Below are 15,912 nucleotides of genomic sequence, written 5' to 3'. Positions count from 1 at the left end.
CTTATCACCTATCCCCAGGTGATAAGAGACAGCATTGCCTCTGAAACTAGAATTCATTAATTATATTATCAGTGGATATCAAGAAGTCTCCAACTCAAATTAATGTAAGATAAAGGGGAAAAATATCTTATGATCCTTATGATGGCATTCCAGGTCCGATGAAAAAAGATGGTTTTTATCTATGACAGTATCACCATCCTGTCAAGCCAGATTTTTCTGGGACTGGAAAAGTTTGAGACTGGAAATCATTAAAAATTTTGGGCCAAGGGTTTGTCCAGGAATAAGCAAGAAGGAATAAGCAAGATTCAGGTGGCCTTGAATCTCTCCCTTGCATGGCTCTGACTGAGAAAAGGACATTTTGCTGTCTAATCTTTTTTTCCTTTGAGTGTCATGAAAGAATATTTCAAAAATACACAAATAAACAAAAACAATCAATTTTTGATCCAAATCTTACCAAAAAGGAAGATTTTAGGACTTCAGGGGGAGAGAGGGAGAACAACATACTGTACTGCTCTGTCAAAGTGAAGCTGGTGACTGCAGCAAAGGCTGAGAAACCAGTGAATAGAGCAAATCCTTGCCACTTCTCTGTATAGTGAAGAAGATCACCCACATGTGCTCAAAACAGCTGCTGCTCAGGAAGTGACTTCAGGACAGGTTTTCCATGGGTTTGAGCACCAGGAAACGATCAGATCAGTCTTCTTGATCACAAGAAGAGCAAAGCCTTTTAAAAGCCATGAAATTTGCAAATCTCTACCTCAGGAGTCTTCACACTTGGCGCTTTTAGGCCAAGTTTGAAGACCCCTGCTCAACATCTTATCACTTTAGGAAATCACCTATTAACCACCTTAAAGCTATTAGAGACCTTAGATTATCAAGTCTGAACAGACTTCATCCACTGAGTTTATCTTCAACTCTGACAATAGAAAATTGCCCCAAACTATTTGTTTTTTAGGAGTATGGTAGCACCCTTTCTAACTTATTAAAAGCCATATTTTTTGTGAACTAAGCTCACCTATGAGATACATGGAGTGGTTAAAACAGTATTTTTCAACCTCAGCAACTTTAAGAGTGTGGACTTCAGCTGTCATAATTTTCCAGGCAGCCATGAATTCCCAGAATTTCCCATTCCCATTCTGCCTGGAGAATTCTGGGAGTTGAAGTCTATATGCCTTAAAGTTGCTGAGGTTGAGAAACACTGGACTAAACTAACATAGATTTAAATTGGAATAAAGTTGCAGGGAAGGGAAGGCAGATTGGCTATACAGTTGTAGATTATATAACATCAATTAATCATTATAATGTGCTATAAAATCCATTTTATTGAGACCTTTTCAAATAATCTGAAACCTTTTGATGGATGCAAGTTCAGCAATTTCTTCATCATTTGTGCTATTAAGTTTCTTTTTTTCCAAAATGAAGATCTGCGATAAAATGTCTTGGGATAAATGTATAAAGCATCCTTTATGCTTCTGAGATTAAACTCAATATATTTATAAAACTAAACAAAGCAAAGTAGTAATGGTGACTACCAATAATTCTTTGTTTTAGTTCATAAGTTCTAATCAATTTGAAAACATGATTTCCATCTTACTATCTTGCTAGTGTTAAAAGATTTCTTAACAATTATAGGTCAGTTCCTAATAATTTATTTAACTTGTTTAGAGCAGTACTAAATAGATGTAAACTACAGAATATTTTTTAAAAAGAAAGATCCCAGAAATATCAGGATCTGTTCAATTAATCAACTATCCCATTATTATAGATTTCTTAGTCTACTTTAAATTCCTGAACAACCTATTTTATTTTGAAATAAGATTGAGAGCATAAGTTGTAAAATTTGCATTCAAGAAAAGAAAGAAGCTTTGGAAAAGACCATTAGTTTAGGTTTCACCTTAGGCACAAAGTCAGCCGGATGACCCTGAGTCAGTCACTTTCTCTTGTCCCTGTGGAGAAGACAATGGCAAACCACTTGTGAAATCTTGTCCAGAGAACTGCAGAAACCTGTCCAGGTAGTCTTTGAAAATTGGACATGACTGAATGGAAGTAAAAAAAACAATATTATTCTAATTCAGCAAGTGCTTCTCAAATCTTCTTCTTCTTCTTTCTCCCCTGTTGCTATGTTCTCAAAGCAGTTATATAATGGAAGCTTTTCTTTTATCCATCCTATCCTGTCCCCTCCTCTTATTAATCCACTCTGTAAAACTTTGCTTTCATAGGAATAGCTTGGACTGTCCAACCAACTGCTACACAGCCAATAGAGATTCGTCTGGTGAATGGTACAAGTCGCTGTGTAGGGAGACTGGAAGTATTCCATAATGGGTTGTGGGGCACTGTTTGTGATGATAGTTGGGGCATAGAAGATGCCCGTGTTGTCTGCCGGCAGCTGGGCTGTGCAAGTGCAATATTAGCACTAAGGGAGTCCCATTTTGGCCGCGGAACTGGTCGCATCTGGATGGATGAAGTTCGATGTGTAGGGACAGAGAGCTTCCTCAATCAATGCCCATCAAGACCTTGGGGAGACAATGATTGCCATCATGGAGAAGATGCTGGTGTTGTGTGCTCAGGTGAGTTTGTCAATTGAGAGTTGTGTCATAATTGGCATGGCCTATGTATATATTACAAAAGCTACATTACATGTAGCTGAGGTGGCGCAGCAGTTAGAGTGCAATACTGCAGGCCACTTTAGCTGACTGTGTTCAGCAGGTCAGCGGTTCAAATCTCACCGGCTCAAGGTTGACTCAGCCTTCCATTCTTCCGAGGTAGGTAAAATGAGGACCCAGATTGTTGGGCGCAATGTAACATATGTATATACATTGCTTACTGGTGTACACCGCTTAGAGAGTGCTTGCACTTAAAGCGGTATATAAGTCTCATAAATAAATAAATAAATAAAAGCTGATTGATACGAAGGTTTCAACAAGTGAAGCTTTTCACAGCATGGGTGGAATTATTGTAGCCTACTAATACTTGAGCATTAACTAACTGTTAAATGCACATATGCACTACAAAATAGGTAAATGGATAGAATCTTTGGAATAATAAACACAAGCAATAATGTACTACAGAACATTTGTATTGTACATACTTCAGTGAAAACATTCTCTCACATGATGATTAGTAGTGTTTACCACAACAAAGGAAAGGCATATGCATAGAATAGCTCTAGGACATTACAAGAGGACAGTTTAACTATCCCTTGGAATTAAACTCATTAAACTCTTTCTGCAACATCAAAAACCTCATGAACCAATATGAGAGTTCAAAATTGTAAATATATCTTCTAGTTAAGCTTGATTTCTGTTTTTCATAGTTTGCCTGGCATAATTATAGAGATAGTTGATCATTGTTTTTTCTGGAGTGGGTATTTTGATATCTCAATCCATCTAACAGTTCTGGATTGCGCATATAGTCCCCTATCCCTGTACTAATTGGGTCTAATTCTACTTAGCTCCTGAGACTGATCAAGTTTGAGTACCATTATATTTAAGAAGGGGAGGGTTGATAAAAGAAGAAGAATATGGTTGCTCTTTGTGTAGCAGGGACTCCAATCTTCTTTGCCAGATCCCTGTCAGAAAGGACAAAACAGTACCACCATCTTCAAGAAGTATAATTTATTTTTCACATAGGATTTTCTTCCATGAGAGAAAGGAAATGGAATGACACTCAATGAAATCCAAAATACCTAGCCTCAGATGGGATCAGATTCTGGAAAGATAGCAGATAAAGGATGGGAAAGGGGAAATTTTCTTAACTAATTTAAAATCTCCCAGTATCTGCTCAGTTGAAGTGAACAAAACCATTTCTTTCCACCATCAACTTATTTATTACTTTGCCATGTAATTTGGTCCATATATGTTTCTAAAAAAATTCAGCCAATTCCCAGAAAGTAGGTTAACATAGCTATTAAAAATAAAACAAACATAGATTTCTATTCTATGCTGTTGAAATAAACAAAGATGATGCATTTTGTTAGGGTATGTTGATGGTGATCCCACACAAATATTTACCAATAGGTGAGAATTCTGGTATCATTAAAGCTGTGACTGCTTTTGTTTGCAAGTTATAAACATGTTCTTCGCTTGCTTTTTAATCCAGGAATGGCTGCTCTGAATAGCTGCCATGTTAGAGTCCTCTGCATTAAATTAGTTTTTTATTCTCTCTTTTTCTTTATATGCAGAGATGAGACTGGCAGGTGGTTCGACTCTTTGTACTGGCAGGGTTGAGGTGTTGTTTAACCAAAGATGGGGAACAATATGTGACAATGGCTGGGATTTAGCTGATGCCAACGTGGTGTGCCGGGAAGTAGGCTGTGGCAGTGCATTAGCAACAGCAGGTGCAGCTAAATTTGGACAAGGAACTGGTCCAATCTGGATGGATCAGGTAAACTGCACAGGGGAAGAAGACAGTCTAAGAAAATGTCCACCAAAAATCATGAGAGAACACAGTTGTAGCCACAGTAAGGATGCTGGCGTGGAGTGTGCAGGTAATAATCACAAAATGTTGGAGGAAATATTGTATATTCTGTTCTTGTTTGTGGTCTATTCTGTCCATCATTTTTTTAAAATTCCGGATCTGTGAAATAAATTCCAGCACAAAATTGGATTAGTTTAGCAGATTGTTAATGAAAGTCATTCTTTGAAGAGTGTTCCTCGTTCATTAATTGTCTTACCAAATGTCACTATCCCTTTCTTTCAAAGATGTAAAGCAGGTATAAAGGGAAAGGATCTTATACAAAAAATAAAAAAGCCAAAAAAAAGGAAATAGCAATTATTGCCATGCGGAAGGGAAATAATAGGAAATTAGTCCAAGTCTCCTTGAAAGAGATAAATGATCCACCAAATTTCCCTCTTTCTTTTTTCTCGAAGTGTCATCCACCAATTATAAGGATGACATCAAAAAGCTTCCATGGGAGCTGCTGTCCTCTAGAAACTAAAGATGAGGCAAATGAGCTGTTTACATGTTATTTCTTTCTTTCTGTATTGTTTCCCTCAATCTCCTTATGAAAATCCATTATATTTCCTACTATACCTTCTGAAAGCAAGGTTCTGTGATATTCTTAGACACCCTAGAGGAAGAGAATATTTAATCTGCAGAGAAGGGGATGACCAAAGTTTATTTTTTATGACAAATAAAAATTAATTTCCCTTTTCTGACACATTTCCCCCCCAAAAATACCACTCAGATAATCAGTCCTTTTATTTTTGCACATGTATGTGTGCTTTCATATTTCTGGGCATTTGTACCTGGAAATGAAAATATGGATCATTTGTACTTGAAGGTCATAATAACTACAGAGGTATGGAATTATAATGGGAATGATGTATAAATGATCACTTGGAATAGCAAAGAAAAATATGATGCATGATGCATTTTAAAATATCATATTATCTTCATTATGAAACTTTAAAATGGTTACAAAACTACTCAGAGTAGTTGATGAGAGAGGCATCATGTCAGCAGTTTAAGCCATTAGTAGGAAAAGTTCCTCTTTTTGAATGAAACATAGGCTGGTGCTCATAATATCTATTTTATTTATCAAATTTATATGATCACCCATCTCAGAAAAACTCATTCTGGGTAGTGTACAAGTAATAAATCAATAATATAAAAGTTAATAAAACTAGAAAGCAATTATTATTAAAATATAAAAAAGGATAGGAGTGACTATTAACCATAAGAATGGAGTCATCTTAGAATGTCACATTAGAATGTCATACTCATTTGCATGTACAACCACAATGAGGGCTACAGTGTTAAAAGAAATCTTGGTATATTGCAGAAAAGCAATTGTGCAGTAAATTATCTCTAGCAATGTTCATTCTTTATCAATGTTTTCTTCTTCAGAACCACCTGAGATCAGATTATCAAATGGCCCCAATCATTGTTCAGGGAGAGTTGAGATCTTGCATGAAAAACTCTGGGGAACTATTTGTGATGACGACTGGGACCTTGATGATGCCAAGGTTGTATGCCAGTATTTAGGCTGTGGGAATGCTCTGTCGGCCCCACGAGGTTCTCGTTTTGGCCCTGGAGCTGGTCCTATCTGGCTGGATGGTGTGAACTGCACAGGGTCAGAGACAGCCATCAGCAAATGTCCAGCAAAAGCATGGGGGGAACATGACTGCACTCATTCGGAAGATTCTGGAGTGGTGTGTACAGGTAAGAAGCCTTTATGAAAACCCTGGACTGAAGCTGAGTATGGGATTTTTTTTTATATCACTTTTTTTGAAAACATCTCATAAATTCATGGTTTAGTGCAGGGGTAGGCAACCCAAAACACTCAAAGAGCCACTTGGTCCCGTTTCCTACCAAAAACAAAATATTGGGAGCCGCAAAACCCTTTTGATATCTAAAATGAAGATAACACTGCATATATCCTTTTTTACCTTTTATATATATACAGTATATATATATATATATATATATATATATATATATATATATATATATATAATATACACACACACACACACACACACACACATATACACATACACACACACATACACACACATATATATGCAGTGTTATCTTCATTTTAGATATCAAAAGGATCTCTCTCTGTGTCTCTCTCTCCCTCCCTTTCTCTCCCTCTCTTTCTTTCTGCCCTTGGTCTGCCAGTCTTCTTCCCCCCCTCTCTCCTTCCCTCTCTTTCTTTCTCTTTCTCCCCCCCTCCCCGATCTTCTGCTCACCTGGCAAGCTGGCTTCAAGCTGTTCTCCAACAAGCTCAGAGATAGGCAACCTTGGTCTTTTATGACTCATAGACTTCAATTCCCAGAATTCCTGAGTCAGCATAGCTGGGCTAGCTAGCTCTCTCCTGCCCTCCCTGCTTTCTGCTTCCTGCAGAGACACAGCAAAGGGGGGAGCCACACCCCAAAAGATTTTCAGCTTGTCCGAGAACACACACACACACACACACACACACACACACACACGCATGCACAAACACAGAGACAGAGAGAGACAGAGAAGCAGGGAAGCAGGGAAGCGCAAGTGCCTCTCTCTGTCTCTGTCTCTCTCTGCAAATGGCAGAGGAGGCTGGGAGCCACAGGGGAAGGCTCAAAGAGCCGCAGGTTGCCGACCTGTGGTTTAGTGGATGAATAAACTGCCTAATAGTTACACATCTATTTGTTAATTCACTTTTTGTTTCTATTTATGCATTTATTTGTTTATATTTGCCTGTATTTTAACAGCTTTCCTTTAAAGGTAAGCCCAAAGTGGTTTCAATGTAAGAAAAAGACGCTAAAGAAATAAGTAAAAAAAAAAAAAAAAAAGGAAAGCAGAAGTTGCCTAAAACTGGTGTGTGGTTTTGAGAGGCCCTTCAAGTTGTTTCCTTATTAAGAGGAAAAAAAGGCTGGAAGAACGTGTCAAAATAAATAATTAATATAGTACTGAAAATTATTATAGCACAATAAAATACACTGATCTATCAGAGGCTTGTTGTGATATACCATATGCAAACATTTCTGAAACGTAACTTGCAGATAAAGAAGTTGTCACCTCTTATTTCAGAGAACATTCAGGAATGCTTGTGAGAAAAAGCCAGTGAAATAAGGCAGTCTTTCCCCTCTCTTGATAAGTATTTTTGTCAAGAGAATGGGAGATGGATCATGGCAACATAACATTTGTTTTCCTGTCAGGGTAGAATGATGAAGTGTGAAATAAGAATCAGATGTGATTTTGCTCACAGGGTCCTTTCTGCTATCCCAAGATTTGGGATTTCTGATTTCTGGTTATATTTTTAAAAGGTGTACAAAGTTTACATAATATTTTTGTTTTCCCCTGGTAAATATGTTTCCCCTCAGAGTTGGGAAATTGTAATCAGAGGATATACTGCTTTGCTTACTTCTTTTGTCCCATCAGAACTTCGACTATCACAAGGATCCACTCGTTGCTCAGGAAGGCTTGAGGTATACCACAACAAGCAATGGGGGACTGTGTGCGATGAGGACTGGGATTTAAATGATGCCAATGTGGTGTGCAGAGAACTGGAGTGTGGAACTGCCCTAAAGGCCACTGGGGGAGCACAGTTTGGACAAGGATCTGGAACCATTTGGCTAGACAGAGTGAACTGCACAGGGAAAGAAGCTTTTTTGAATGAATGCCCAAAAAGACCTTGGGGAGAGCATAGCTGTGACCACAGCAGGGATACAAGTGTGGAATGCTCAGGTAATTTGGTCACTTAAGTTGTAATCAGTAACCCAGATCAAAATCAGACTCATGATTTGGTTGCCAGATGTTCAACCATGGCATAGTTTCTGGATAAAACTGACATGGCTTGGCCCAGCTCAGGGTAATGAATGATTCCTCGAAATAAGTTAGAAATATTTGGCAGACATGCAGGCAGATCATAGCAGAATTTAAAGTTGTGTCAGTAGTCCTAAAAGTAGTAATAGCTAAATGGTCTCTCACTAGACTCCTCTGGAAAGAAAGAAAGAAAGAAAGAGAGAGAGAGAGAGAGATCCAAATTGGTATGTGAACAAGCAAGTATCTAACAACCACCTGCCATTAAAAGTCAACAATGACTACATAGCACATAATCAATCAAAGATTACCTGAGCTATTTAATCTCAGTGAAAAAAAAGGAAGAAATCTTATAATGAGCAGCAACATGGGGCAGAGATTATCACAACAACCAAAATGGCAGTTGCAGCATTACTCTCCAAGCTCCGTCCTTTGTGCATGTCAACACATATACTATACCAAAGGAGTAGGCTCGGTTTGGGATGCCATTGATGCCCTCTTCCCTCTCCATGGATGCCACTAATGATGAGCTTAGAAATTGTTTTAAAACACATGCTTTCAAGCATCCCTTTAAGCCATGGCTTGCTTTAAGACAGCGGTTCTCAACCTATGGGTCGCGACCCCATTTGGGGTCGAACGACCATTTTACGGGGGTCGCCAAACAATGCGATCCGCCATTTTTCCCCCTCAGGGGCGCCGCCGCGCATGCGCGCCACACATGAGTGTGGCATGCGCGGCGCATCCATGTGACCGGGGGTCGCCGTATAAAAAGGTTGAGAACCACTGCTTTAAGAGCACACCCAGACAAAAGAAAACAATCTGGCAGATCAAGAAATCAATATTTTGTTTAGTCAGTTTCTAGTTCCTTCCTTTTTAGCAGTTTTTTTTTGTCTTGTCCTTTAGGCTTCAATAAAATATTGAGTGGGGCATAAAACTGATCAGGAGTAAATCAGGAAATGATAGACAAATTGCACATTTCTGGTGACACAGCATGCTAAGAAACAGTTGAAGCCAACAATGTCACAATCATGACTTACTATGTTAGAATACATCATGGTTTAATCCTTGACCATTCACAAATCACAATCAAGCAAGGCACTTTATGACGTAGTGTGACAAATGAAGTCAGATATACTCTAGGTCCAGATTCCTATGTTGATTCTACCTAATTTTCATTCAGGCTGTTGTGAGAAGTGGGAAAGTAACGCTGACTCTAATCATTTCAGATCCCAATGAAGTCAGATTGGTGAATGGCACAAGTCGTTGCTCTGGGAGAGTTGAAGTGCTGCACAACCAACAGTGGGGAACAGTCTGTGACGATGGCTGGGAGCTCACCAATGCCCAAGTTGTGTGCAGGGAACTGGGCTGCGGAATAGCTTTATCAGCCCCACGAGGAGCAAAATATGGAAAAGGAAATGATCCCATTTGGCTGGATGATGTCAAATGTAAAGGAACAGAAGCTTCTCTCCGTGACTGTCGTCTAAAATCCTGGGGAGAACACAACTGCAACCATGGAGAGGATGCTGGTGCTATGTGTTCAGGTGTGCACTTAGGGAGGGGAAATATATAACGGGGTAGGAGATTGACCCAAAAAATGTTAGCATTGTTTTTCTTTGCTCTGCATTTACTTCTCATTTATATTTTGGCTCTTGGCACACCATCCAAAGGTCAGGTGTAGCTGTTGGGTTGGAAGAAGATTTAAATGTTTATTCAGTTTATTCAATTAGTATTTGTTCTTTCTTATCTCCTGGTGTTTCTATTTCTTATATACTGAAATTATAATGTTGTTTCCTCAGTAAGGCTGAGTTTGTTCATCTCAAGTAAGTAATCTGCTTCTTGAAAATGGCTCTTCTATAAATGTCAAGAACCAAGTTTTCTGGAAGCAAAAAAGGTCAAGAAGCTTTTCCTTGTGGAGAAAAACAAAAATTAGACATGATGATGATGAGGAGTATGAGGAGGAGGAAGAGGACGAGGAGGACAAGGAGGACAAGAAAGATAAGGAAGACAAGGAAAATGAGGACGAGGAGTAAAACCATGCTTCCTAGCAAGAAGCTGTTATTTCTTATATTCCTCCCCTTTAGGTGAAATGGCCCAGCAGTTAGATATTCAAAAACCTTATGAGCAATTTATTTTATGATGCTGCGGTTCTTCACTCTTTTATTTCCCATCAGAACTCCGACTGGTGAATGGTTCAAGCCACTGTTCGGGAAGAGTGGAGATCTTTCATGACCAGCAGTGGGGGACTGTGTGTGATGACCGCTGGGACATCAAGCATGCTGAGGTGATCTGCAGGGAAATGGGCTGTGGTGTTGCTTTGAAAGCCCGAAGAAAGGCATATTTTGGACAGGGAAAAGGGCCAATATGGCTAGATGATGTGAACTGCCAAGGAACAGAAAATTCCCTCAGTGAATGCCAAGCAAGCACTTGGGGAACAAACAACTGCCACCACCAAGAAGATGCTGGGGTGGAATGTGCAGGTTAGTTTTAGCTGATTTTGGATTTTTATTTTATTCATTCCAATTGCTTTGGGGATATTTATTATGCCTGAGTATTGGGATATAAATTCTAATGTTCATAAATCTATAAAGAAAAGACATTTCATATGGAGGAAATAAAAAATAAAAATGTTTTGAAATAACATTTTTGCTAACCTCCAAGAAAGTAGTTTCAAGATAGACCAGCAATTCTCACACATTTTAAATGAACTCATGGCTGGGCATCAACTAGCTATCAAAGAAGGTGAAGAGAGCTTCATCCTGATGTTTGTTAAACCAGGCTGGAGTCTTTCAGTTACTAGATTCTCACATCATACAAAGACAAATATTGTTTTTTTTTTAAAAAATGTGGTTTGTTAAATGACCAACAGTTCTTATAGTTCACTTAATATATACTCATAATCATTTGCAAGGCATAGTGACTAACTTCACAAATTGCATCATTAAGTTGAAAGTTAATAAGCTACATTATGACCTACCATAATGAACATTATTACCTACATCCAGTGGTGGGGTTCAAATATGTGAACAGCTGGTTCTCTGTGTGGATGCCGCTTCTGAAAGTATTCTGGGCCTGGGCAAAAAAAAATTAGCTAGCAGTTCTGTCAAAATGGAGCGAACCGGCTGAATCCCACCACTGCCTACATCAGACCATATCAGTTCCTGACATTCATGTGATGCCAGTTACAAAAGGAGGGGAAAAAATCTGACTGTTGATCAGACAGGAAAGTCAGGTTTTGCTTTCTTCCAACTCCCTAGTACAGAAGGAACACATGGTTTGTTTATTTGAAAGCAGAATAGTTGCTATCATAAGCAATGGAAAGATCAAAGAAGATTCTTTTTTTTTTAACATTGACATTCTCTGTCATTTCTATTTTTTTCCCTGAAAAATGCAACATGAATTTAAGTGGGAACAAAAAGGCTTCACTGGCTCTTCATAGTGGGATACTTATTAGAAGAGAGGAAGATAGAGAGTCCTTCTTCACCAGCAAATTTAGTCTACACACAAGATATCATAAAGACAAAGGAAGAGGGATAATATTCAAAATGATGAAACTTTTCCAGAGACTGCTTGCTTTTTTTGCAACTAGAGTTCTACCAGAGAACTAAGTTTTTTAGCAGTTCCTGAAATGACTGGAGAAGATATTAGATGGAGAATAATTAAATTCCTAGCTCAGTTAACTGGTTGGGAAGAAAATAAACATTCAAAAATTCAAGAAGGCACTCTGATAATAACAGACAATGACCTCATTGATAAGTCCTTTTATAATTTCCACTTTAATCTTTACAAAAACCAGGAACTAGACATGCAAAAATTAGATGGTTATTTATAAAGACAACATTTTCCTAAACTCTCACAAGCTCAGCAACAATTTATGAACAAACCAGTAACTATCTTTGAAACATCAAAACAGGCAAAGACCCAGGCACAGATAGTCTCACAAATACAAATCAATACTGTAAATGTTTTGAGGACCAACTCCTACAGCCATTAAAAGTTAAAATAAATGGTGTACTATAGAAAGCAATAGTGCCTCAAACTTGGAAAGAAGTTAACATTGCACTATTACCAAAGGAAGATCAAGATGTCTTGAGGATAACAAATTATAGATCAATTTCGTTACTCAATAATGATTATAAACTTTTTACTGCAATATTGGCAGAAAGATTGAGGAAGGTTTTACAGTTTTATATTTACAAAGACCAATTTGGCTTTTTGTCAAAAAGACAACTAAGAGACAATTTTAGAATTGTCCTAAATATTATTGAATGTGGCATTGAAAAATACCATAATGAGAAGCAAGCAGATATAATATTTTTAGATGCAGAGAAAGCCCTTGACAATTTAAATTGTGTCTTCATGTTTAAAGTCCTGGGAGAAATTTATTCAAGTGGTTAAAATGATTTATATTTTACAGTAACCAAAGATTATTATTCATTCTTATTAAAGGAGTGTGTGAAATTCAGAAGGGTATGAGACAAGACTATCCCTTATCTCCTTTGTTGTTTATACTACTGCTGGAAGTTCTGAATAGGGATATTACTCAGAATGAGAAAATAATAGGCATAAATATTAAAAAAGGAAGTTTATAAATTGAGAGCATTTGCTGATGACAGTCATATTTTTGCAAGATCCAAAAGCAGGTTTAGAATTACTTGATGAAGAAACTAAACGACTTTAAAGCATTAATGGGCTTCAAAATAAATAAACAGAAAACAACAATGCTTGTCAAGAATATGGTTTTTCAGGATTATGAAATATTGAGGAAAAAAGTCAGATAGAGAAAAGGGTGAAAGATCTTGGAGTTACATGGACAAATATAAATTTTAATTTTTTTCAGAACAACCTTGTACTTGATATCAAATTATATCAAAATTATATTTAAAAAGACCTTTTAAGATGTGTAATTTGCAATTATCCTTACTGGGTAGAATCTCTGTAATTAAGATATTCTACCAAAGATGTTATTTTTATTTCAGACTTTACTGATACGAATAACTGACACTCAAGCAATGGCAAATGGATATTTCTAAGTTCATATGGCAAGGAAAAAGTATTAGATATTAATTACTGCAAGTTGCTAAAGAAAGAGGAGGTTTGGGTTTACTGAATTTGAATTGTACTTTGATTTCTGCTGTTTGGTCTGGATAAAACAGTGAGACTCTTCAAAACAAGAGACTACTTGAATTAGAGGGCCATGAACTGAGATTTGGATAGCATGTCTATTATGGTATGACAAAGTTAAAATAAATGTTGATTTCAACAATCACTTTGTTAGACATTCTATCCTAAGAGTTTGGAACAAATATAAAACAAGATTCTTTGTGAAAGTACCTCTTTGGGTGTTACCTCAAGAAGCCTTTTTTTAGAAAAGAAATAATGGCAAGATCAAACTGGTGGACCCACATTCAAATAATATTTTTTAATCAAGGTGAACCTACCCTCAAATCTACAAAAAGTTGGAATCAGAAGGACATGTCTTTCACTGGTTTACATATTTAAAATTGAAAGAAAGATTTAAATTAGATTTTAAAAGTCATGGATTTGACCTTGTAAAAAATGAATTAGAAATTGCACTGTGTGGTAATAATGAATATATTATTGTCAAGGTGTATAAACTGTTAGTGAAATTGAATTTGGAGAATGAATACATGAAGCCTTGTATGATCCAATGACCAAAAGGCTTTGGATATCATATAATGTCTGAACAATGGGGAAAAACATGTGGATGAAGGGTTTAAAATTTATATCAAATTATAATTTATTTTTTTTATAAAATAAAATCCTTTTGGAATTTAACAATAGTAATTAGATTCATATTTTAATAGAGAAGATACCTAAAGTGAATGTAAAAATAAAACCAGAAACCTTTCTTTTAGACTTAATGGACAAAGAACTTGTCCCAAAGTCCAAAAAGCAGCTGAAGTTTCTTGGTTTTTTCCCTTTGCAAATGTTAGAAGATGCTTCTTGGATTAGAAGCAAAACAATTGATTAAGTCTTGTGTTGAATTAATTTTATCTTTAAGATAAAAGTGGCAATAGTTTTTCAACTTTAACTATTAAGGCTTAATAAGAGGTGTACCAATCTCTTATTCCAAAGTTCTTGTAATAACTAACATTGCTCTTTAATAGCTTATTTTAAAAAATTGGGGGGGGGATTTCCTTTGCTCCATTATCTGTCAGATTTTCTACACTTTTTCCTTCTACCAAACTGAGAAATTTTATTTATTTATTTATGTATAACAGAGGAAAGAAAAGAGAAGGGAAGGGAAGGAAAGGTGAAGATAGCCTTTTGTAATGTTCTCCCAATGGCCAGCAATAGAAAAATATTATTCATAACAGTTAATAATGACAAAATCACATTTAATTTAATGATAGATAATAATAAGAAAAAAAAGAAAAGTAACAGCGGGTTGTAACCACAAACCCAAAGCTTAACAGTCAGAAGCAATGAAAATCTGATGCTGAAAAACAGAATAACAGAATTGGAAGGGGCCTTGGAGGTCTTCTAGTCCAATCCTCTGCTCAAGCAGGAAACTCTACCATTTCAGACAAATGTTGTCCATTATCTTCTTAAAAACCTCCAGTATTGGAGCAGTCACAATTTCTGGAGGCAGGTTGTTCCACTGGACTAATTGTTCTAACTGTCAGGAAATTTCTCCTTAGTTCTAGGTTGCTTCTCTCTTTGGTTAGTTTCCATCCATTGCTTCTTGTCCTGCCTTCAGGCGCTTTGGAGAATAGCTTGACTTCCTCTTCTTTGGGGCAGCCCCTGAGATATTGGAAGACTGCTATCATGTCCCCTCTCATCCTTCTCTTCATTAAAAACAAACAAGAATTATGCCCAGCACATGTCTTGATCCAGTACACTCCAAAGACTATTAGAAAATATAATTAGATTATTTTTTAACTAGATTATAAAAAAAAATCTAAAGCAATCCAAGATACATTTGGAGAGATAGTCACAGGTTCACAAAAGAATGAGCACTTCCAGACACACTTGCTGATTTTTCATAATGAGGCCTTCTACCAGGTGTGCTTGCAGGTAACCAACATTTGAGAAATGAATGTTTGTCAGAATAAGATGTGTTTGTCTCAGTTTATAGCAGACTTTCTTGACACAGTTTCCCTTAAAAAAAATATTTGTACAGACAAGGGTTGTTAGAATTTGGGGACAAAGATTATAAAATGTTCACATCAATTTTGTGAGGAATTTCCTCAATGTCAATGGTCTTCTGATTATATCTTCTACCTTTTCAGATCCAGTGGAGCTCAGGCTAGTCAATGGCTCACACCGATGTACTGGGAGGGTAGAGGTATTTCATCTCCAGCAGTATGGGACTGTTTGTGATGACAACTGGGACTTGAATGAAGCTGTTGTTGTGTGTCGATATCTTGATTGTGGATCAGCCATTTCTGCCCCTCGTTCAGCTCGGTTTGGTCGAGGAACTGATGCTATCTGGTTGGATGATGTTGAATGCACAGGAACTGAACTTTCCCTTGGTGTTTGCAAGGCCAAGCCTTGGGGAACTAATGACTGTAATCATGGGGAAGATGCTGGTGTTGTATGTTCAGGTAACTAGCTTTGAGCATGTATTCCTGTACTAGGAGAAAGCAACACAAAGATAGATAATCAGATTTGTTTCCAACCTTCAACTGTTCCTGATCTTCATAG

The 15,912-nt window shown here is 37.2% G+C and overlaps 1 protein-coding gene across 1 annotated transcript in view; it reads left to right on the top strand.

Annotated features, from left to right (window-relative positions):
* The window catches only part of LOC120309752 (deleted in malignant brain tumors 1 protein-like), a 35,837-nt gene that overhangs the window by 8,160 nt on the left and 11,765 nt on the right, over positions 1-15,912 (top strand). The window contains exons 2-8 of the mRNA XM_039347281.1: positions 2,217-2,564; positions 4,178-4,483; positions 5,845-6,159; positions 7,864-8,169; positions 9,471-9,785; positions 10,416-10,721; positions 15,498-15,812. Of these exons, the coding sequence (XP_039203215.1) occupies positions 2,217-2,564; positions 4,178-4,483; positions 5,845-6,159; positions 7,864-8,169; positions 9,471-9,785; positions 10,416-10,721; positions 15,498-15,812 (2,211 nt within the window). The remainder of the gene's footprint in view (positions 1-2,216; positions 2,565-4,177; positions 4,484-5,844; positions 6,160-7,863; positions 8,170-9,470; positions 9,786-10,415; positions 10,722-15,497; positions 15,813-15,912) is intronic.

Source organism: Crotalus tigris, unplaced genomic scaffold (assembly GCF_016545835.1).
Source record: "Crotalus tigris isolate CLP2741 ecotype Arizona unplaced genomic scaffold, ASM1654583v1 scf7180000018058.1502924, whole genome shotgun sequence".
Lineage (NCBI taxonomy): Eukaryota > Metazoa > Chordata > Lepidosauria > Squamata > Viperidae > Crotalus > Crotalus tigris.
The sequence above is the reverse complement of the archived record's forward strand: the minus strand, read 5'-3'. Positions and strand labels throughout refer to the sequence as shown.